The following is a 22,837-nucleotide window of genomic DNA, read 5'->3' on the forward strand; positions in this document are numbered from 1 at the left end:
TTACACTCTATGATAATCTTCTATTTAGATTATATAAATAGATTACTAGGTATAATATATTATGCTGCCATTAATATTATCCCTAAATAGTAATTTCATATTATAAAATTTCACGTAATATTAGAATATTTTTACATGGTTGAGTAACAATATAAACCCTATAATAACAACATACAATGGTTTAATGAGAAAAAAGGGTTTAGTCATCGCGTTGTATTTTCAATGTTGCATATCCATAAAAAATATCAGGCGTCTCCCTATTGAGTTGGAAGTACGAACACAATAATATCCGAAGATTTATCCGCAGACGGCCGTTACACTTGTTTACACGAATTTTCCAAGCGCGGATTTGCAAAATAACAAAAGTATAGAAAGTAAAGTTGCCTGAGTACTAATAGTAATATTGATTCTTCTCCTCTGAACATCTTATTGTCTAAGACAAGCTAGGCTTTTGAAGGAAGTATATTAAGCTTATACAAATTTAAGATTACGATTGCATAACAAATCAATGCGTAATCATTGGATTACGCATTGATTGTTAATTTATAGGGATTGAATATGACATGTATCCTTACCATCCTTATTTTGTACCAGAAGGCTGCATATTTTAAACCTACCGCTACCGCTCGCTCCGATATGTTTATCTTGGTCTCATCTCGATATATTTATTGGGGAAAGCCACGATCGGGATCTCTCCTTATTGGTTCCAACCTAGAACGCAATTGGTTTTATCCGGTTATTGTTATTTGACTTTAATAAAAATTTCCATATCCCTAAATTAAGTTTGAAGCAGTCATATGAAAAATCAGCCCTCTTTTTCGTCTAAACTAAACGCTTTTAATGCTTGCACGCTTTAATGAAACACAATGTTCGTAACACTACACGTGTATAAACCGTAAGCTTTGTTCTGATGTTGGCTTTTCATCAGCATGTTAATCGTGCAAAAATATTGGCTGAAACACGGCCGCGGCGCACCTGTCTAGAATTAAATAAAAATAACCCACTCTGTGAGCACCGAAATGAATGCCATGTGTAATTCGTGTTGAATGTTTGTGGAGCGAAACGTTTAGCATATGAACCCGTTGCCTACTGCATATGCTTACGGAGTATTAAACGTGGCCTGAGGCCGAATGCTCACTCCTCACCCTCTACAATGGCGTGTCGCGTGTTAAGTGATAGAAACCTCATTAATTTAATTGTTAATACGCTACAAGACGGCCATAATAGCCCGTAAAGGTACATAAACGACCCAATTAGCTAACGAACTGCGAAATGACCATTGTTTATGTGTATCTGTAGTTATGGTACCTTCTCAGTTTTACGACACTGTATGTTAAGCGACAGTCGTAAAAGTACGATGGCCATGTATTACACTGTCCGTAAACTCATGGAAGAGTCGTTGTATTGGAGAAAAGTTTGTCGCCGTACAAGTAATCTATTCCCGTTGCGATCAACGTGGGTCGCCTAATAACACCCAATAAAATGGTTCCGTGGAATGTTCTATTCAAATTAGGGATAAAATAAGTAATAAAATATACGTTCAGGGAGTATTAGAATGTTGTATATGTAAAGTTATTGATGGTCCGGCGAATAAAGGCAACTTGCGGATAAATAGTGTCCTTACAATTTTGTATCATCATTGATTCGATTAACATTTTTTTTAAATAATGTTATGAAATAATTTCATAAAAAACTTGTTTAGTTGTATATTCTCTAATAATTGTATATTATTTAATTGTATAAAATAAATGGAGTTGTTTATGTTAAAACCCTGTGATGCACTCAACGTATGATGCTATTAAATTTCCAAATCGAGTTTGCAACCGTAGATTAAAGCAACAACAAAAATGGCTATAATAACTGTGTTATCTCGGATTGTCCTCGCCGTCAATTTATTGTTGCAATCGCTTTCCATTCGAGCGTTTAAAGATTTTATTAAATTTAACCGCTTACAGACCTTGTTTGTTCGAGTATTTACTGGCAGTTCGTTATGAACTTCACTATCCATGGTTCTGTGGAAGAAGGATTTATTAATTTGATTAAAATAAATTGTATTTAAAAAATCAATCACGTTTTTAAGACAGTAACATTGCCTTAAAACCGTATCTTATTCTGTGTCTTGTTGTATGAAGGTCTGGGCCAGCCCTGGATTATTTACCAAGACAAACACAAAATTTATTCAGAAATTAGACGCTTTTTACATTTATTTATTATAAGCTAGCATTTGTTGCTAGTACAATTTCGGCACGACCGCTACTGAGAAGAAACTTGCAAACAAATGTTGGTTGATTGAAATGCCGAGAGATAATGTACAATTTTTCTGTTACATACGTGTGCGTGGCATAATAGACTTTATGCAACTCTAAACAGTAACTGACTTCTTTCAAACTAAAGTCTCACCACTTTGATTTAAAAATAAAATATTTTAGCGAGTTAACGACCACTATAGGTACAGTCGATTGGAGTGCGGTCCGATCTTGCGGTCGCCGCTGTCACCGTCAGCTGTTTGCGACACCCAATTTAATTTGGAGAGTTTTTACATCTAGGAACGTTACTATGTTAATTTTAAATCTTTTCATAAAAAAATAATCATTACACATTTACTTTTTAAATCATATCTATCATTAAATCATTTCCAAGTTATGTTAAAAACTAAAGTGAAAAATTAAAGTTTGTCTTCACTAGAATTTAATTGAAAATAAAACGTCGCCATTATATTGCTCCTGTAATTTAGGTTAAAAACTTGAATCGTTAACTAACACAACAAACACTAGTTCCCCGTTAGCTGCATATTTATTTATTGTTATTTGGAAACTAGCTAAAATGGAAAGTAATGATAATTCCTTCGAGAACAAGACACAATGCCTGGTGTTGTTGTAATTACTCTGGTAGCTAGCCTCAACCTGATGTTAAGGGCCTTAACCGAAACACTGTTGTGGTTAGCGACGGAAATAGCAAGGGTCTAACCTGCTTTGACAAAAACGCACTAACCACCGGGATATTACGTATTTGAATGATTTCATTTATGATTAAATTTGTATATGACGTTATGCTCCGGCCTCCGGCCTCCTTATGCTCTAAGTTCTAAGTTTAAATTTTTTTTAATTTGTTGATTTCAACCGGAAGAAGAAAAAATCTATAAAAGATATAGATTTTTGTCTAACATTATTTTTAAAACTCAATTTAACATACCCTTTCAAATATTGTAAATTAGTATGTCTAACTATTATTCTGTTGGTAAATAAAGTATTATGATTATTATAAATTGCTAATAACATAGTCGCAGAACTTTTATGATCGCAATGTCGTAAGGTACCAATATAATGTTTATAATGTACTTCATAGATAATGCAACTGTAGTTTGGTGCCCGACCGCGGTACCTGTCAAGCGCAGGTGTTCGCACAGTATGCACATAGGTGACTAGGTTGCAATGAGCCAACAATGTTAGCGTTGTAGAGAAATATCATAATCTTTTTCTAATAAAATTGTTTTTGTTACAGGTAAGCACCGTCCTGAACATGCGAGACGCCCACCAAAATGTAAGAACTTTTTATTATAATTTTTACTTTCAATAGAATCTATTTACACTCTAGTGATAGCTTTTGCAAAAATGCTTTATGTTGGGTTAGGTACGCTGAAGTATTGGTGAAAATGGAATGTGCTTCAGCGGCGAGCGAACGACATAGTAAAATCGAGGTTGAAGATACGTCTCCAGCGCCCTAAATATCCCAAGTTATCCGATCTGAGTGAGAGTCGAATATTGCGCCTCTCTACCCTTTTCAACGACGAATACACACGGTGCCTACGCATTGTAGGTGCACGAACCTCTTTCCTTCACAAAAGCCTCCCTTATTATGCTCCTGTGTAGGATATGAGGAAATTGGCTGAATGGCTTTATATGAAAAACTCGCGTAATCTTCGTGGGGTGTGGCCCACAATATCCTGCACTTGGATCGCGTCCCGCTCCTTGTTAAAGGCGTCTCGATTCAATTGTTGCATTAAGAACTTTCATAAGCAGTTTCCCGAAAACATTCAATGTTTACATTTTATGAACTTACGTGGAAACGTCATCTGGCGATATAAAACCTTTGATGTGGGCAGCATACACAAGGGGTGTTTATTGTGATCTGTCCGCAGACATATTTCTTGGCAGACCGCGGGGAGGCTAGCGCCGGCATCCACCTAATAAAGTGAGGCAGGTCCCCGGACGAGCTCGCTGCTGGATCGCGATCCGAACGCCTCAGGATATAAATTCGGAATCTTTCACCTGAAACTCCGGCGACGACCGCCACGCGCCAGTTATGAAAATTCCGACACTGGAATTCCGACTCACACTAGAGATTTTTGCTGAGCTTTTGCGGTTGTCGTCTGGTGGATTTTTTAAAGAACCTACTCTGTTACGTTTATTTCAGTCTGCGTTTTATGGAGGCGGGAATGTGCTCCGCTTTGGTTTATTTGCGGGCCGCCTTTCTCATGAAATTGCGCTGTTTCATTGCTTACGAGCCATTTTGAGGTTCTCGTTAGAGCTACATTTTTTATCGTGATGTATTTTTCTTTGCAAATTGTCTATCCTGGCCGCGAACCCCTTTTTTATTTCCCGCCCGTCGTATAAACTCCCCTAAATATGTTACCGGTTCGGCTGATAAGCGACATTTACCGATAACTCTCAGTGAAGATCATCGCGATTGATCGAAAAACAAATTTTGTACTTATTATAAGACGCTGATGCGATGAAACAATTAAGAGCCTTCTCTGGAATCGCGAATGAGAATATCGAATAACAAATGACGCTGCAAAACAATGTTTCTGAAAGAAACCGAACATAAATTTCCAAAACCCATCAACCATTAACAATTACAAAAGAAAGGTAAGGAATGAAATGTTTTATTCATTCCGTTAACGAGAAAATTACCGAGGGGCGGCGAGGATCGGATTGCAGGGACTCCAGAACCTTTGTCTTGAGGGAGAAGTGTTCCCGACGAGCTCTCCAGATACCTACACCAATTAAGAATAGCATCTTACTCGAGTGGGCTATTATATTGCTCTATTGCCATAAATGTCAAAAAGGCCAGCACCAAAATCCCATATGACGTGTACGGATGACGATGATGTACTCGTACTAAGTAGACGAATTTCATCCCCAACGTTCATAGGTACTCGTATTATATCCTTTTCGAATTACATATTGAAATTCATTCCTCAAATATCTCTAAACCGAGAAGTGTATAACAGGAAATAATTTTACGTGGGAATAAGGTGTACCAGGAAATATCAACAAACACACAGGGAGCAGAGGAAACTCGGCTGCTATCATATTTATTAAATGAAAACGTGTTAGAAAAAAAATATTTGCTCTCTGGATCAGCCAAGCCGGAGATGATTGAAAACTTTATTGCGGTCCGAATGGTATCGTATCATTTTTTCTCATTTCTTAACTCCCTTGCCTCGGAGACTTTAGGGCCGTTTCACCTTAAATTGGCACTGATTGTATTTATTCGCTTAATGCTTATATGTATAGAGTTAACACATAAGGTACAAGACCGAGAAGTATGGCGTTTATTAAGAGAGCATTTTCCGAGCAGTGGGAATAGGCTTTCAGTGATGATGAGGTCTTCAAAAGTTCCGTTACAAATATAGACAATACAACACCCAGTGTACTTTTCAACAACCTTATTGTTGCATTTATAATATAGGTTATAAATAAAGACATTGTTTTTGATAATTTTCAAAGTCAGGTAATCATAATAAAATCGCTAATAAATAATAAAATAAACATATTCAAGTATGTAGTTTCCCAAAACAGTATTCTTGCTATTCATGCATGTTTCACAGTTGGTTATCATATGTTCGAAATATTTATTTGCTCCTTCTAATGCCACTAAATCAAATTTTATGGTAAAAATTGGCATAATAATGGTGCGTGCGCACATATATAAGGTTCTAAGTAAGATGATATACGCTATAAATATTTATAACTTTCGTAAAGTCGCATAGTAAATCTTTGCCAGCTATTTGAATTGATATTCTTGTTTTGAGAAAAGTTATTGTTTTTTTTTTATTTCGTTTTAAATTGACCGTCGTTTTGAGTTGAAATTCTACAGGGTTTCATAATTTCTGTAATATATATGGAACTTATTTAATTTAATAAGAAAATAAAGTAACCACATTTATATGCTTTTCATATGCAAATAATGTGAAAATCCCGAAGAATTACACGAAAGTAAGATTTTTCATTGACAATCCGGCTATTTATTTATAGCTTAAATTTCTATTATTTTTCATATTCAAGCAAAGACATTGTCAGAGTTTGTATATAGTTTGAGTTTGGTTCCACCCTCCAAAAACTATGCATGGGATAATTATTTTTGAGCTAAATAACTCAGGCGACAAGTTCAAATTTTAGACCTTTCAGAGTTAATTGTTATAAATATATTAGGACAAATCACACAGATTGAGCTAGCCCCAAAGTAAGTTCGAGACTTGTGTTATGGGATACTAACTCAACGATAGTATATTTTATAACAAATACATATATATCCAAGACCCGGGCCAATCAGAAAAAGATCATTTTTCCATTATGACCATGACCCGACCGGGGATCGAACCCGCGACCTGTCGGTTCAGTGGCAAGAACTTTACCACTGCGCTACCGAGGTCGTAATTTTAGCACACTATATAGTTTATACTTCGACCAAAATTTTATACTTCGTATGCAATATCACTTTACTTCACTAATCTTTGATCTCAATTTTCACCAATAAGTGCCATACCATTAAACGTGTACTTCAAGTTTCGCAACTCTTAGCTCTAACCCCGTAAGGTATGATTTGATATGTATGAATGAATTGACGTGCATATTTTAAATTGGTCATATATACAAGGTATAAGTAGTATGTGAACTGCTTGGGCTGAAGCCATGACAAAGCCTCAGCTCTGAGACAAAGAGTCAGCACGCTCCATTACACAGGAATCCAAATTGCAAGGCGGACCTCGCATATGCACAAACGATGTAATCAACAAGTTCATTTAAACTCATAACAAAATAACAGTGTCACTTCGTAGATAGCATCAAAACACTTTGATTTATATATAATAGTTATACTTACATAAAAAATTTCGGGCGGTTTTCCGTATCCACCAATTCACAGTTGGTGAAGTCACATACATTAAGTTATTGTTGCGAATTAACGAAAATGTAGTCTATTTTCTCCCTTGTAATTTACAAGGGAGAAAATAGTATATTATATATTTACATATGTTTTATTTAATTAATAAATTGATACAATTTTTTATCATTAGTACGTAGCTAAATAATATTTAAAATGAGCCTTATTGTGGAATTAACTGCCGGGTCAAAGTCAGAGCAAAGTTTACTGCGATTACGTCTGCGTTTCGTAAAATCTAAAAGCGTGCGCCGCGCCTAATTACCTTAACTTCTTTCGGGTCGAGTACAAATTTCGAATGGGCTGTAAAGAGTGCGAATTTGCATCGAGAATATTTTTCGTCAAACAATTAGCCTGTTTCGCCTTTGTCTGTAACGCGCAGGGGTTGTTTTTAACGACGTTTTAAAAGATTTCAACTCAACGAGAGCGGGCTTATCTCGGACTCGCTGGCTGCCTGTTACAAAAAACCCTTTATTAACTTTACGAGGCCTTTAACGAATAACAGAAATAAATATGGGGTTACTGTTACAGCGCGGTGGCTTTACGCCTTCTAAAACTTTTTACAATCTGTCGTTACAAGTGGCTAGTGGCGACTGCCTATGCATGCTTATTTACATATTTATTATATGTATGTTTAGATTTTGATGATTTACTCACTTGTATGAAAAGTGTGATTCTCCTTTTATTTTTCGCTGAGGCACTAACTTTCTGTCAAACTAGAACTAAGCAAACTATTTTAACTAAAATGACGTTTGCGTTTTAATTACCTAGTGTCACAAACTCACGTTAGAAATTAGTTAGGAAGCTGGTTCTTAAAAATCATAAAATACGAATACACACTATGTAATTTAGGTTAAGTAAAATACAAATTAAATCAATTAAAGTTTTTACACCTGTATATGGGATATTTACAAACAGTATATTAAATGACATACCTATTTATACTAAATGATAGTTGTAATTTGAATCGTAACTCATAGTATGTTCACAAAATACGGCTTCATTTCAGTACATTTGGTGTATGACATCGTTACACTGCATCACTGTATTCTCCGAACCGTATGAAAGCCCATTCAATGTCATACCTCTCGCAAACGGAGCTTTGAAATCAGCAGCTTATTAACGGAGCTTTCATATCAGCACTCGCAATAATTTGTGCAGATAAATACGACTGCAGAGCAACAATGCCGTAATGTTAGGGTTAGCATCAATATGAGACCTTCAAGGCCGGATTGTTTTCGGATTAATCGGATTTAATTTTTTTTTCGTCACAAGACCATAGTCCGGGCCGGTCGGTTTAGTTACAGCGAATGATCTTTTAGACCGAAATGCTGGATAAATATGGATTCCTAATCTTTACTAATGCGAAGGAATATTATATAAGCAAAAGTAAGTTTGTTTGTTATTTCTTCACCATTGAAATTTCCCATATATACCGGAGTATGGAGAAGGACATAGACTATATCCTGGAAAAGTAACTATTCCCGTGGGAAATTGACGCAAATAAGGTGACTGTCTCGTATAAATGGGATGTATGAAAAAGGTTTTCCATACATACGATTTCCAAGGCCAATAATCTCTATTTCCAAGTCAATTATTCTTACAAAATAGAATAAAACCTTTACGTGATCTCCAATTAATATTTTATAAATTAAATAAAAAATAAATAAATTTACTGAATTTTTGAAATTACTCATATCAAAAGTTTACTGAGTTTGGAGTTCAAGTGTAGATCTTCTATACATAATAAATACATATTCTGTGACGAATGCAGAATGGAACTAGCCCGACCGAATCGGAGTTTATTATGAGATACAAAGGGCCTGCACCCGCTTCCATCGCCACACTGTTTGGTGTTGTGGCGAGACTCGAGCCTTTGCCGTGAAACTAAAACTAAGCATGTCATGTAAATCTGGATATTCGAATTCGGGCTTGCTGTGGATTGACGAGTGGTTAGATCTAGACCGCTTGATGGAAATGGAGACGATTCGGTAGACCGTAGATGAATATCAGCGAATGAGTAGAATATCTTACGCGCAGTGGAAGCATTTTGGACTTCTTCAATGAGAATTTTGGAAAACCTTATTTTATGATATAATTGTAATAAAATTAAGTGATGTTAACAGTTTGAACGAGCAATATGATTTTGAGCGCCCTTATTTGATTTATACAATTATAAAGTTTGCACCCGATAGTTCCAAGTTACACAATATGATATGTTCAATGAGACCCAGATTAGCAACTTGCTAATTCTTCCTTCAAAATTATCTCTCTTCGTAGCTCGACGTCGGTGAATGGACACCGCGAGATAAAGGGCCAAGGTAGTTACGGGATCACTTGCCAAATTCTGTGTACTATTTGTCGGTTTGGGTGCCCAGCCAACATTCACAAACTGTTACAAACTTGCTAAAACTAGACAATTTTAAGGATTTCATAGAAAAAAATGAACTCCTTAGCTCCGAATTTACTGGGCCAAATTAGGTGAAATTTGGTAAGATTGTGTAATCCTATAACCCAAAAACAAAAAGAATACTTTTTTTTTCAAATATTGATCAGATTCAGAAGATTTTCGGGAGTAAATTAGAAAATATATTAAATAATTCGAGAAAAATTGTATAGATGGCGCAAATGGTTTTATTAATAAATTCAGGAAAAATTATATAGATGGCGCTTTAAATTATAGATGGTGGTTTTAAATTTGTGCGCTGTTGTATTTGTTTAAAAAAAATGTTGTTTATATTTCAATAATACTGTTATTCAATCATCTGAAAATTTTCAAGTAAATCAAGAAACATTTTTTCTTTCTTTGCAAGATATTCTATGATTGCGTTTTATTATTGTCCTACCCAGCTAGCCAGAGTACACGGAGCCGCCCATGTTTATTTATAAATAACAAAAATATATCATTGAATAAATGACTGTACATTTGACAAACGAGCATTCGCGGGCATATCCGGCAGTAAACGAGCAGTATGATCCTCCCCAATGTATATTATATAGGAATTCCTCAAGGGCCCGCGAAAATAACAGGATTTGCTGTGCCCCATTCTTGTTTCTGTTGTGCTGAGAAAATAACTTCTAGCTCGTCTCTTACATTCTATATTTTAGTAGTAGCTAATGTTCCAACGGTCATTTGTATTCTATAATAGTTTGATTAGAAACTTCAAGTTGTGTGTTACTTTGTCGTCTTCATTAAATATTGTCTATTTAACTAAACTTTCTACGCAGTTTTATCTAACAATGAAATATACATTTTACGTAGTCGCTTCGCTGTAGATACTTGTTACGGTGTACGCTAACCGGCATTGTTTCCAGATATTTTTACCGAGTTACACATTTCCTCAGAATCCCAGCGCGCGGGAGTGAGATGCGCCACAGTTCATGCTTGTTTTTCTTAAATCTCTCTGTGAACAACTCTATTATGGGGAATCTTGTTAACATTTGAAATCATTTCTCAGCCCCGGGAATAATGAGTTCTGTGTTTTCATTTGAAACTCCGGTGACTTTTGCTTAATGGAATGATAATACAAATGCTGGCTCTTTGTAGTGACGGCCCGAGAATATTGTTGTTTTCCCTCGGGCGAATCACTTTAGTTCCAAGGATAATTTTATTATTTTTCTAAAAAAGTCCCTTTCACACGAGCACTGTACCTTTAGATGATTTATGCTCTTTGACAACTCACTGTACTTTTAACTTTTCTAGATAGATGGATAGATATTTTCTTTCCTTTGTTGCGAAAAAAGGTTGTTCATAAAAATATAATATGACCTATCTGTATTCAATATTTTGAATCAGTTATAAGTTAAGACCATAAAGTTACAGATTTATTAGTATGTTTGTTTGTCCATCAAATTTGATATCGTATATGAAATTTATTCGAAATCTGGTCATTGATTATAAAATTAGTTTGTTTTCCGAATGTAACAGAAAACCAAACAAGCTAATAAGACGAGACAAACTAATAGCTATTTGAGAAAAAAAATAGAAATTATATTCCCAAAGGTATATTACCGAAGTTTTGGTCTCGTACGTAACAGAATATTATGTAAACAAATTTAATTATATCCTTGAATTAGCCACAATGGCCGGCCCCGTCGCTGTGGATGGGGAACTTCCAAAGCTCCAAGTTTGTCGAGCAAAGTTCCCCTGTGAATATACAGCTGAAAGTATTTCACAAAAACTGCCCTTGTTCATTTTCTGATAACAACTCTACAGGTTTTACTTCTAAACTTTTAGTTTTTTCGAACGCTTCGCGTTATTGATATTGGATTTTTTATTGCATGGTAACTGGCATATCTACCAATTTTTAGGGTTCTGTGGCCAAATAGCAAAAACGGAACCCTTATAGATTCGTCATATCCGTCCGTCTGCCCGTCCGTCCGTATGTCACAGCCACTTTTTTCCTTAACTATAAGAACTATACTGTTGGAACTTGGTAAGTAGATGTATTCTATGAACCATATTAAGATTTTACACAGAAATAGAAAAAAAAAACAATAAATTTTGGGGGTCATACTTAGAACTGAAACTCATTTTTTTTATCACACATATAAGTCTAGTCTGGATAGGTCTTCAAAAATGATATTGAAGTTTCTAATAAATAGTTTTTTCTAAACTGAATAGTTTGCGCGAGAGTCACTTCCAAAGTGGTCAAATGTGTCCCCCCTGTAACTTTTAAAATAAGAGAATAATAAAACTCAAGAAAATATATGATGTACATTACTATGTAAATTTCACCCGAAAATTAGTTTGAACGAGGTCTAGTTAGAAGTTTTTTTTATATGTCATTAATCGTAAACCGCAATTTACATTTCATTCAATCAACGCAAATATTAAAATAAACAAAAATCGATCAACAAGAACTTTTATGTTACTTGCTGCTACGGCACCCTTCCTGGGCGAGTCCAACTCATACTTGGCCGCTTTTTGTTATTATTTTTGACCTATATGTGTGTATTAAACTATGGTTAATAAATGCTGGACAAAGACTTCTCATTATTTTAACAAATGTATAAAAATATTATTTTACAAAGAGAAACCAGCCAGACAAAAATAATTTTGCCTGTACAAACATTGTGTACTGTACATTATGTAGACTTTAATCATACAATTCAATATTAATCCCACATAATTATAATTACATCGACGCATGTTTTTATCCCAACACAATGAGGGTTCACAATACAAACAAAATAGTGGGTCTGTCCAAACTTGCGCAATTTATCACAAACTATCTAATCAATTTACAAAACGATTCCCTGTTTAATATCAAATCTGCGTTTTCCAAAGGTTACCATTGGACCAAAATTGCGGCATTGTGCTAAATAAATTGTTATTAATGACCAAAACGCTCCCTACTAGCGATAATAATAGCTAGCTGCCCTTATTTTGGGAGAATTCGAACTTTATATTCCAAAACAAGACTTACTTGGATTATTAATATAAGGACACTATTTTGTTTTATGAAGTTTTATTGTTGTCTATCACGTTTAATATTTTTATGTCGTGTGGTGTTGTGTAGTTGTGTATGTCAAGTTGACTATAGCCAGGCAGACGCTACTTGCTACTACTAGACTTTTGGATAATTTTCTATTGATAAAGAAAGTTCAACTAATATTGTTTGCATCATATGGATGCAATCCGTCTTGTACAATTTGCTTGATTGATAACAAACAACATCGTCACACATTTGGTAACTTGGTGTCAGTTAAAATAAAAGTCTTTTGCCATTTTGTTTATTATTATTTTACTTAGGTTTGCTACATTTTTATTCAATCCGTTCCAGCTTTTACACCTAGTTTAACAGAACACGTGAAATATTGTGGACATCGACATATTTTCTTTATGAACAGATAATCTGCTTTCAGCATTAAACTTGTAAAGTGCTCCGCTCCATATGTCCCCGGTAAAAGCGAGGGTTGCTTTCTATTCATATACCGCGATACTCTTTTACGATTCAAGCAAAAACACGGCAACCGTTGCCAAAAGATAAACCTCGGGGCGGTGCGAACGCTGTTGAATTTTACGATTCCGCTAAGCCGCCTTAAAGTCGAGCCCTTCCTGAATATTTTGATTTATTTATAGGCGCGAAGGCGTAAAAGGGTGGCCCAAAAAACAATATACCGCGCCGCTCAGCTGTGCTGTCACTCCTCACACTTAACATAATATGGTTCTATGAATAAATATGCATATTAATTACTGGAATAAGCACCACGGATACGTGGTCTGAATTTTGTCAAACGTAGCATGTTCAAATTGCGGGGAAGTTTTATACTCAAATCATTAGTATGTAGTCGTAATATACCCGTGTGAAGACGCAAGGCGCATTAAGCACTTGCCTCTCGCGCTCTAACACTTCATTGTGATGCTAATTTAGGGCAGCGCTATGAATATGGGGCGGCACCTCCCGACGCGCGCACTTTTTACCTCACCGCCGCTGCTCTAAATTAATTTGAATAATACCGCCGATAGGCAAGCGACTCCTGAAATGTCTTTTATATGAGTTCTCGCCTTAAATAATTATTTATTCCATGTGTAACTAAGGACGCCGGAGAACGTGCCAAGAGGAAAAGAAAAAATAAGAAAGCAAACCCTGGGCTCCGATGGTAAACAACTGTAGAAGCAACCTGAAAAATGCTAAGAAGAGAGGGAAATTTCTATTTAACATAAGATTAAGAAAAGGGAAAGAGGATTATATTTCCATCAGAAACTTTTCCATAATATTACCTTCATCGTAATGATATTTTTTCATGAAACTTTGTAAGACATGTTTTTATTCTATTGTTTCATTCTTAAACACGAGCTTTTAACAATTGTTAACTTCGATTTTAATAAATACATGAAATAATAAAACGGACTAAAACGTAGCATTTGTTTCGCAAATATATCCTGCTCTTCTTAAATTATATGTAATCTTCAAGAATGTGCCTACTGCCATATCACACAATCGCATTACAAAGCTAATAAAACCGTATGAATTTTATATGAGCGAAACGAACGTCCCATTAAACAATGGCGCACACTCAGCTCGGAATGCGACAGATAAAATAAATTTCACTTAGCTGCTAATCACGTCCCTAAGCTTGAGAGTCCATGTAGTCGCAGGTAATGGTGTGAGTACCGAGAAGAAATTGGCTTAAGAAATTTCCGCTTGTAGAAAATCTGCGGCGCGCCCGTGCCGCCCAATTCCAATGGGCTATGCACTCCGCGAGTTCGTGTTCCTCATATAAATTACCGGGTAATTTTTAAGTGAGCCTTCCTCGCTGCAACACTCCCGGTATTCAAACGCGGTTCCTGCACGTTGGAGCACTTAAGGGTGGTGAAGCCAACTCTTAAACAAATGAAAGCTACTCCACGTTTTTCCAATCCGTTTTGCTAAAAGCCAGTGAAAATTTAATGCATACCAAAATTATAAAGATATCGCTTATTAGGTAGACCTTATTTGAGGATCTTTGAGAATAGAGGATTCTATTTCAAAGCCTTATTACCTTTCATGTGTAATTCCTTTGATGAACTCGTTAAAACTGAAATCAAATACTTGTTTGATAATTGCTACTTACAACCGGGATATAATAAAATAAAATTGTGATTAAAAAGATGAGTTTCATAAATAAAGACTTATGTATTAACGCGCAAAACATGCTCTATAATAGTGAAAATTTTTAATAACTACTTGTTTTAATATTTCTTATTGTTTTCTGAGCCCATCTCCTAATGTATTTGCCCGGAAAATCGCAACGCGTTTTGCTTTCATTAATTTTATTTGTTTAATTTAACTCGTTTAATTTACGCTTAAATTACTGCTCCGATCGAGGCCTGTTGACGCTGGGAATAATTTGGTGTAAACAGCTTGGTGTAAGCGTTAAGAGTTAAGGTTTATTTTCACTTGTAATTGGATGCAGTGAGATCGTCGCGACGCCGTTTTGTGCGGATGGGCTTTTTAGCCTATTCACAATACACGTCTCTCTGTTATGTAGACAACGGTGATTTGATAAATGAGCCGAGTTTTTGCGTGAAAAGACGAACGTTTCATGTTCGAAAACTCAGCTGGTTTGACAAAACCTACGCTTCTACAATAGACATTCTGTCGTAATGCAGCCTTTTGTGACTCGAAATGGGTTTCTTAATAGGTTATAGTTATTATTTTCTTAGTACTAACGACTGTCTTTCATAAGAACCCAGTTATTAGATTAACACAAAAACTAGAATTATCAAAAATCCTTGATAAATTCTATAAATCAAATGACATCTCCATATTTTTTTTATTGGAAGTGGTAATTAGTAGGACGAGAAGTTGATTAGGACTTTTTAAGCATCGAACATCGAATCTGCAATCCACGAGTGCTAACTAATCGACATCCTGTTTACATTCGATTGATTGTTCCAAATATTTAAGTTAGTTTATTTTAGAGATTTGATTAAAATGTGGGTGATAGAACAAGCGACGTGGGGGACCGCTAAACGACCACAGTGCACACACATACAAACGGTAATTCTGACAACCGCCGCGCTTGCACGCAGTGTTGTAAACGTATCAGCGGCTATGCCAGCCTCTATTATTTGCACTAGCTAGAATCCTTTGATTATCGCTTGATCGCTTTTCCTAGCTTTGAAATAATTAGCCTGTCAATTCACGATTAAAAAGACAGCAATGATATAACAAAACCACTGTCGACTCGAAGAAATGTTTATAAATACGAGGGCTGCTATTTATGTATCCGGAATAACAAAATTAAACAAACATATATTATTACATATGGTTTTATTGTTTCTCGAAGTATTCTCCGCGATGATCTATACACTTCTGCATACGATGAAACCAATTTTCAAAGCACTTTTTCCATTCTGATTGAGGTATGTCCAAAACGTGTGTTTTGAACGCATCAACGGCCTCTTCGCGGCTCGAAAAACGTTGACCACGTAATTGATTTTTAATGTTTGGAAATAAATAAAAATCATTGGGTGCCAGGTCGGGGCTGTACGGCGGATGACCCGTCAATTCAATCTTTTGACCCTCCAAAAAATTATTTGTTTCAGCCGACTTGTGGCAGCTAGCATTGTCGTGATGAAGTATGATTCTGCGTTGTGGGTTGTTCTTTCGTATTTTTTCAAAGACTTCTGGCAAACAAATGGTGGTGTACCATTCAGAATTAACCGTCCTACTATTCTCTAGTGGCACTGTAGCTACATGTCCGTTGATACCAAAAAACAAGCGACCATTTGCTTTAAAGTGCTTCTCGCACGAACAACTTTTGTTGGATTCGGTTCATCTTGAAAGACCCACACCGTTGACTGCTGTTTAGTTTCAGGGTCATAAGCATAGATCCAGGTTTCGTCACCTGTGTAGATATTATAAACAGCTTTTGACGTGCCACGGTTGTATTTTTTTATCATTTTCTTACACCAGTCGACACGAGCCTGTTTTTGATCTACGCTCAAGTTGTGCGGAATCCAACGCGAACAAATTTTTTTAACAATTAAATGTTCGTGTAATATCGCGTGTATACTCGTCATACTAATGCCCAGAGACGCCTCTATCTCGCGGTATGTAACATGACGATCTTGCATTACTAATTGTCGCACAGCATCAATATTTTGTTGTACCACTACCGATTTAGGACGACCCTTCTTAATTTCATCCGTGAGCATAGACCGTCCACGTTGAAATTCCTTAAACCAATAATACACAGTGGTTTTCGATGGTGCTTCATCTCCAAAAGTTAAAATCAGTTGTTCGATGCACTGTTTTTGAGTTAATCCACGCCGAAAATCATAATAAATCATCGCGCGAAAATGTTCACGAGTTAAATCCATGGCAATGAAGACAAGCTATTTTCAAAATTGGCGCCAATTGAAAAAACAAATGACAGGGACATGAAAAATATTTATTCTCTAGCCGAAGAGTTCTATTTTCAAATGTTGTAATTACTTTTTAAATATTCTAGAATTATTGGCCAGTTCCGGATACATAAATAGCAGCCCTCGTATAAGTAGCACGATTATATTTAGTTATCTATTTGTACGTTTTAAAACACTGTTAGTCAAATATTTTAGATTTTTTGTCTGTTTTTTTTATGAATGAAGTACATGGTTTTATTTATTTATGTACACAACGTACATAAATAAATAAAACCGTGTACTTCATTCGTAAAAATAAACTGTCCAAAAAAATCTAAAATATTTGACTATTAAGAAAATAGAAAGACTTTGTAATTACCAATGTCAATTTTTATTTTGATGAAACTATGTTTTTCCAAATGGTAAAAATCTTTTGCTTTTTAGATAAATAATTTCAGATATAAATAATATGGCAATGATAATGATAACTCAGTGTTTTTAAGTTAATGTGTCTCTTAAACTTTTTGCACTCTTGACGTTTTATTTATATTTTTCTGAATTAGCTTTTCAGTCTCAAGTCTTTAGGTAGCCTTGCGTTTCTCGGGCAGTGTTCCATATAATCGTGTGTATTTTTCACCTGTCGACTACATGCACTGGCTTCAGACTGCACACTCGTTTTACTAAATAAATCGTACACTATACTCACATATTAGAGCATTAGCTAACTGTATCGTGACTGATTGTAACTAAGATTGTGATGTTATTGACTATGAAACGTCGATAACTCATTATTTTTTTTCATTGTAATTTTGTACAATATCATTAAAATGAATTCTGTTACCATCGACTGCGGATTATGGCTTTACCGTAGATATGGCTAGAGTTAATGCTTGAAGAGCTCAAAAAAACGGATCTGTTTTATACTAGTGGGAACCAATAACTGGTTTTTCGATTTATATTTAAGTGACCATTTTGCAAAACACATCTGTTGGTTCATCTATAATTAATGTGTAGTTCCGTTTTAAGTAATCAAAATAAATCCCAATAAAGTCTACATTATTTTGACAATTATTATACTTCTTAGATATCCTTTTATTTCACAAACAGACATCCGAACAAATGAGCCGAAGTCGCACAGGTAACTGCGGCGCCGAAGGTTTCAGCTTCAGCCAATCCTATAAGACAACCCGTCGAACCCTTAACCCTCAGCAGCCGCGGGGTGCCTCGGACCTGTCCTAATAACCGCTACAATAGTGCCCGAGCAAACAACGCTCGCTTATTGCTACTCTCACTCTGCAATAACAGCGGTAAAACAATAGCACTGAGCTCCTTGTGATTGCAAGCCCCTATTGTTACCATTACAGCGCAGCTTGTCAAGTCGCAGTTTAGGGTTGAATGTATAATTTGACTAACGGAACCATTTTTTGTTTTCAGGTAAGCCGCTTTGATTTTTCTGTAAGTAGTAGTAGGCACGGAAGTACAAACAATGTGGACTTTGCTTCAAATAAAATCCTAATGAAGAAAATATGTGTATGTAAAACTAAACTAATCTCATGGTTTAGTACTATATTCCATGTGTTAATCCGACACCAAAGGTGCTTTTATTATGTAATAAACTATAAGGGGAGGTCTTGCTCGTAACGGAACAATAAAATAGTTAGGTGCTCTGCGGGGCTACTATAATTGCATTCTGTGTATTTACTGGTGAGAACTTCGTTTGCCTGGAAATAAATACCGGTTAGAGTAATTAATAACAGTAAAGTTTCATGCAATTTGTTATCTGAATTTCGATGAAAAGTAAATGATAAAAGTCTGCGTACTCTAATTTTGGCGAAAGTTTTCGAGCTTGTGTAGGTATACAACAGGGGGGTTAGCACGAATATTTTTGGGATTGTAATTGTACCCTCGCCATTGACAAAATTTGAAAAATTAACAGCGCCTCATCATACTTGTAAAATTAACTGTTAATTTTCCGTATAAATGATTAATGCTGACGCAATATTACTCTAAAATGCTCTAAAATGATAACAAAACGCCAATGTCCTTAATAAAAAAAAAAAAAAACAGAGCAACAGAGCTATGTCGAGTGTGACTGATACGGCATGCATACACGGCCAATATTTTTTCCCTCGCGGAGTGTCCGGCGGGCGGATTAACTGAAACTCAACTCGTAACGGTGTCATTTGTCTGATTTGCTCCGATTCGCTATCGGTCAGCCGTATTAATTCGCCGATGCCGACCTTTGATCCGGATTTCGGTAGATTACCGTCATACGATAACTTTGCTGGAAATATTATGTTCTCATTATTGATATTATCCGTGTTGTCTCGTGCAGATCACATAATGTTGATTATTTTCTGTACAATATTTAATTCATATTTGATATCAGAATTACTTTTTCATTGTTATTTATTATGACAATATGTCAAATTATTAATAATTTGTAATAATTAAAAATTTTAATTTGTTCGAATAAAATTGAAATTATCGGGAAACTTTTCTTCCTTCAGTTTTCAATTATTTTAAAGCAATGCGGACGTAGCTCAAATACTTGCAAGATTAAATTAGCGACGGGGACGATGAAACTAATGCGAACACTTTGTCGCTATTATATGTTGGTGACTATATTAATTTAAATCGAATTTCTACTGAAAACGTTAATATAGAACCGCACGGGTTAGTCCTAATAACCGTAATAAACATCAACGGTAACGAGCAATAGGCAGCGAATCGTGCTGATGTTACACTGTTTTTATACACGGTCGGTACATGGGAAAGCTTTCTAATTGCCGGAACAATGCTGAGCCGGTTATTTGCCAGCGGCATTGTTTTTGTCCGCGCCGGTTCATTTTACCCCACCTTCCTCCGGGGAGATTAATGGAATTTGAATACGCATAGCCTTTGTGTTCGGCTTTACGCGTAATTTGAGCGTGTACCGACCCCGTGAGTCGGCGTTTCTCCAGAAATCTTCCGGGGATACTAGCAGGTGTACGACTCCTCGATTTCTCAGAAAATCACGCGTCTGCTATACCAGCGTTTCTGCCAACTCACCGTTGACGGCTATGAAATTCTGTATTTCTTCCGCGACTTTTCTTTTGCCATCTGATCCCGATCTGTTATATCTTGAAATTCTTATCTTTTCTTCCTTTGAGACCAAAGCCCGTAAGCTATTTATTTTTGACGCTATGAAATACGTATTTATTTTGTTTGTAAACTTAGTAATCGTGTTTCTTGGATCGTAAACCTCCCCTAAGTGCGTATTAACGACAGTTCTAGCTAGCCTGAAAAGTAAAACACTATAATCATTTCTTTATGTTTTGTTTTAATCACCCTTTTTAGACGACGCCTAATGTATTTTTGATAACGACCACGCCTGGCGCCTGTATAATAATATTTCCTTATTATTTTGTGTTTCCATTTCATACCGTCTATTGCTTCGTCCAATAAACGTGTATGTTCAGAGCGCTATCAATCATCCTCCTGCGCCTAGGCCACGTTGGGAAATAAAATGTATTTTTTTTATTGATGCGTCTTATTGATTTTGCGCGAAATGACAACTAACTTTCATTTCATCGTTGTCCTTTCATCTGAGGCGGGGCGTTTCATGTGCAATGTAATTATCATAAACATATACAATGCGCGATGTAACGTACCGTAGCTGGTGCATATCAATCAGGTGAAGGCAGTACTGTTGTCGAGAGAATGCTACGAAGCCATTAACATAATTGAGCGGCTTGTATCCGGGACACTCACGGTTCGGATCGACGACGACTTTGACGGCCGGCACATCGCGTAATGAGGGCCGGGTGCCGCCGTCATCCGCACTAATGCATATTTACAATAAGAACCCCAACGGAGACGCCCAGTTCCACTACGAGCTTCGTTGCTTCTCCTTACCGATTAATTCACTCGCTGCCCAATATGAATTTTGGTCATTTTCCGCCTCATGATTTCAGATGAGCGCAAAATGACAATTCGATGCAGAACACCCGGCAACAAATCGCCGTATAATTGAAATTTTACACATCGATTATTATTGTAACAGCACTCAGCCCTCATTGATTGGACAATCACTAAATGAAATCAATTAAACACAATATTTATTTTTTCGCTTTGAAATTGACGCTTGTCGCCATCGCAAACGGGCAGTACAAAAATAGCATGTAGACACACAGCGTCGCTTTATGAATTTTCGCGGATCCCCATTTAATTGGGCGCCTGTGTCGCCACAAATTAATTAAAAGCGCTGTGGGATTTTATTAACTTATTGCAATTATATTTAAACGGAACGATTACAGAGGCGGGGCCGCGCAACGGTCGGTTGAGGCGCTCTCAAACCTGCTTGCCACAAAACACGCTGCCCATGACACAGCAAAAGTTACGCTGCCTTGTAGCATATCCTAATAATGTCATCATTGTAGTTTCGCACTATAAATAAAAAATAAAATAAAAAAGGCAAATAAAAAACGAGTTTTTACATTGTTTTCAAAGTATTTAGCCAATACACATTACATTGTTTTATCTTCGTTCTGTAGCTTCCAAGTTTTGTATTGCGAAGTACTGCGTAGCTTCGTGCAAACCGCCTCAGAATTAGATCAAATCGCGTGTAATCCTGACAAATAAATCTCACCATTAAAATTAACGGCAAGCCCGCGACTCGCTTTAGACCTCTTCACTAGATTTATAATCATCTTTCAGAATATCGTCGCATGATATTAAGCTCCTGAAAGAGCATTAGTGTTCGAGCCTAATGGATGTGATATGTTAAATTGTATTACATCAGTTAACGTACCTATAGTGAGTATTTACGAGTAGATATATAGTTAAATCCGCGTAGCAGGTATCGGAACTATACCTGAATACATATATATTGTTATTTACCAACGTAATTAACCAATAATTGTTTACATATTTACAAAAAGTCGAAGTTAGCTCTTGTCGTTGACATTATGAAAATACACAGTTTTTTCTTGCCAATAATAATGGAGTTGTTTTCCACTGCCTTTTCTATTTCACACACGACGTTTCTAAATGTTTTTAGTTCCTTATCTTACATACGGCGATCCCCTTTATACTATATAAAGGGGAAAAAGCATAAAACATGGCATGGTCGGTTGCAACTGACACATTTTCGAAAACAGATCGTCGAGGTGAGGACCCGACCCGCATTGACAAACGGCTTGGTCCACTTCATTAATTGCGGCCGAGTCGACCGCGTAGCCGCTTCTAAATAATTTACGTACGGCCTACTTCACGCGGCAATCTACACCGAACAATACGAGAAATTCGCCTTACTCCCATTTTAATTAGCACATTATTCCACAACAATATCTTTACATATTATAAGACACAGTTCTCTGCCGCTATTGTATGTCTCTCTGTTCGCGATAAACTCAAAAACTTCACCAACAGATTTTCACCAGTAGATAAGAGTGATTCCTGGGGAAGGTTTAAGTGTTTAATTTATTATGTTTTTGAGCGTAGCCGGGATAGGACGCTAGTTTTTTATATGTTGAGTAACTGTATTAATTAATAATCTTATAAAACACCCTGAAACTACCTGTCTAATTGAATCATCTGAAAGTGATACAGAGTAACGAATGAAGCTACGCGAATGGGATTGATTTTTTAAAAGTAATCATTAAAAATTATGTCAGATTTACCTTGTATCCTACTCATATTGATTCAGACATCTGGTATAGTACAGTATAGACAGTTTAATTAATCACAAAATAACAAATCTACCTTATACAGTGGCCATAAAATAGGTAATTGTTAATTGGAACACGTATAATTGTGGTTACCCCGGCTGCTGGCAGTGCATGCAGCAAGCAA

The 22,837-nt window shown here is 36.1% G+C and overlaps 1 protein-coding gene and 1 long non-coding RNA gene across 16 annotated transcripts in view; one reads left to right on the forward strand and one right to left on the reverse strand.

Moving 5' to 3' along the window:
* heph (hephaestus) overlaps positions 1-22,837 on the forward strand; it is a 359,023-nt gene that overhangs the window by 270,913 nt on the left and 65,273 nt on the right. For 5 of the 15 annotated variants that reach the window (XM_053746141.2, XM_053746132.2, XM_053746136.2 and 2 more), the window contains one exon: positions 3,502-3,540. The exons of 8 other annotated variants lie outside the window; for them this stretch is intronic. In XM_053746141.2, coding sequence (XP_053602116.1) covers positions 3,520-3,540 — 21 coding nt within the window. In that variant the 5' untranslated portion in view covers positions 3,502-3,519. Of the gene's footprint in view, positions 1-3,501; positions 3,541-18,436; positions 18,458-22,837 lie in introns of those variants that run through there. 2 more of the 15 variants (XM_053746140.2, XM_053746133.1) reach the window with 2 other exon arrangements.
* LOC135309728 (uncharacterized) lies at positions 18,552-21,069 on the reverse strand. Its single transcript, XR_010369912.1, has 3 exons — positions 20,656-21,069; positions 20,054-20,283; positions 18,552-18,723 (listed from the first exon to the last, which is right to left on the reverse strand). It is a non-coding gene; the product is annotated as an uncharacterized LOC135309728 (long non-coding RNA).

Source organism: Plodia interpunctella, chromosome 6 (genome assembly GCF_027563975.2).
Source record: "Plodia interpunctella isolate USDA-ARS_2022_Savannah chromosome 6, ilPloInte3.2, whole genome shotgun sequence".
Classification (NCBI taxonomy): Eukaryota; Metazoa; Arthropoda; class Insecta; order Lepidoptera; family Pyralidae; genus Plodia; species Plodia interpunctella.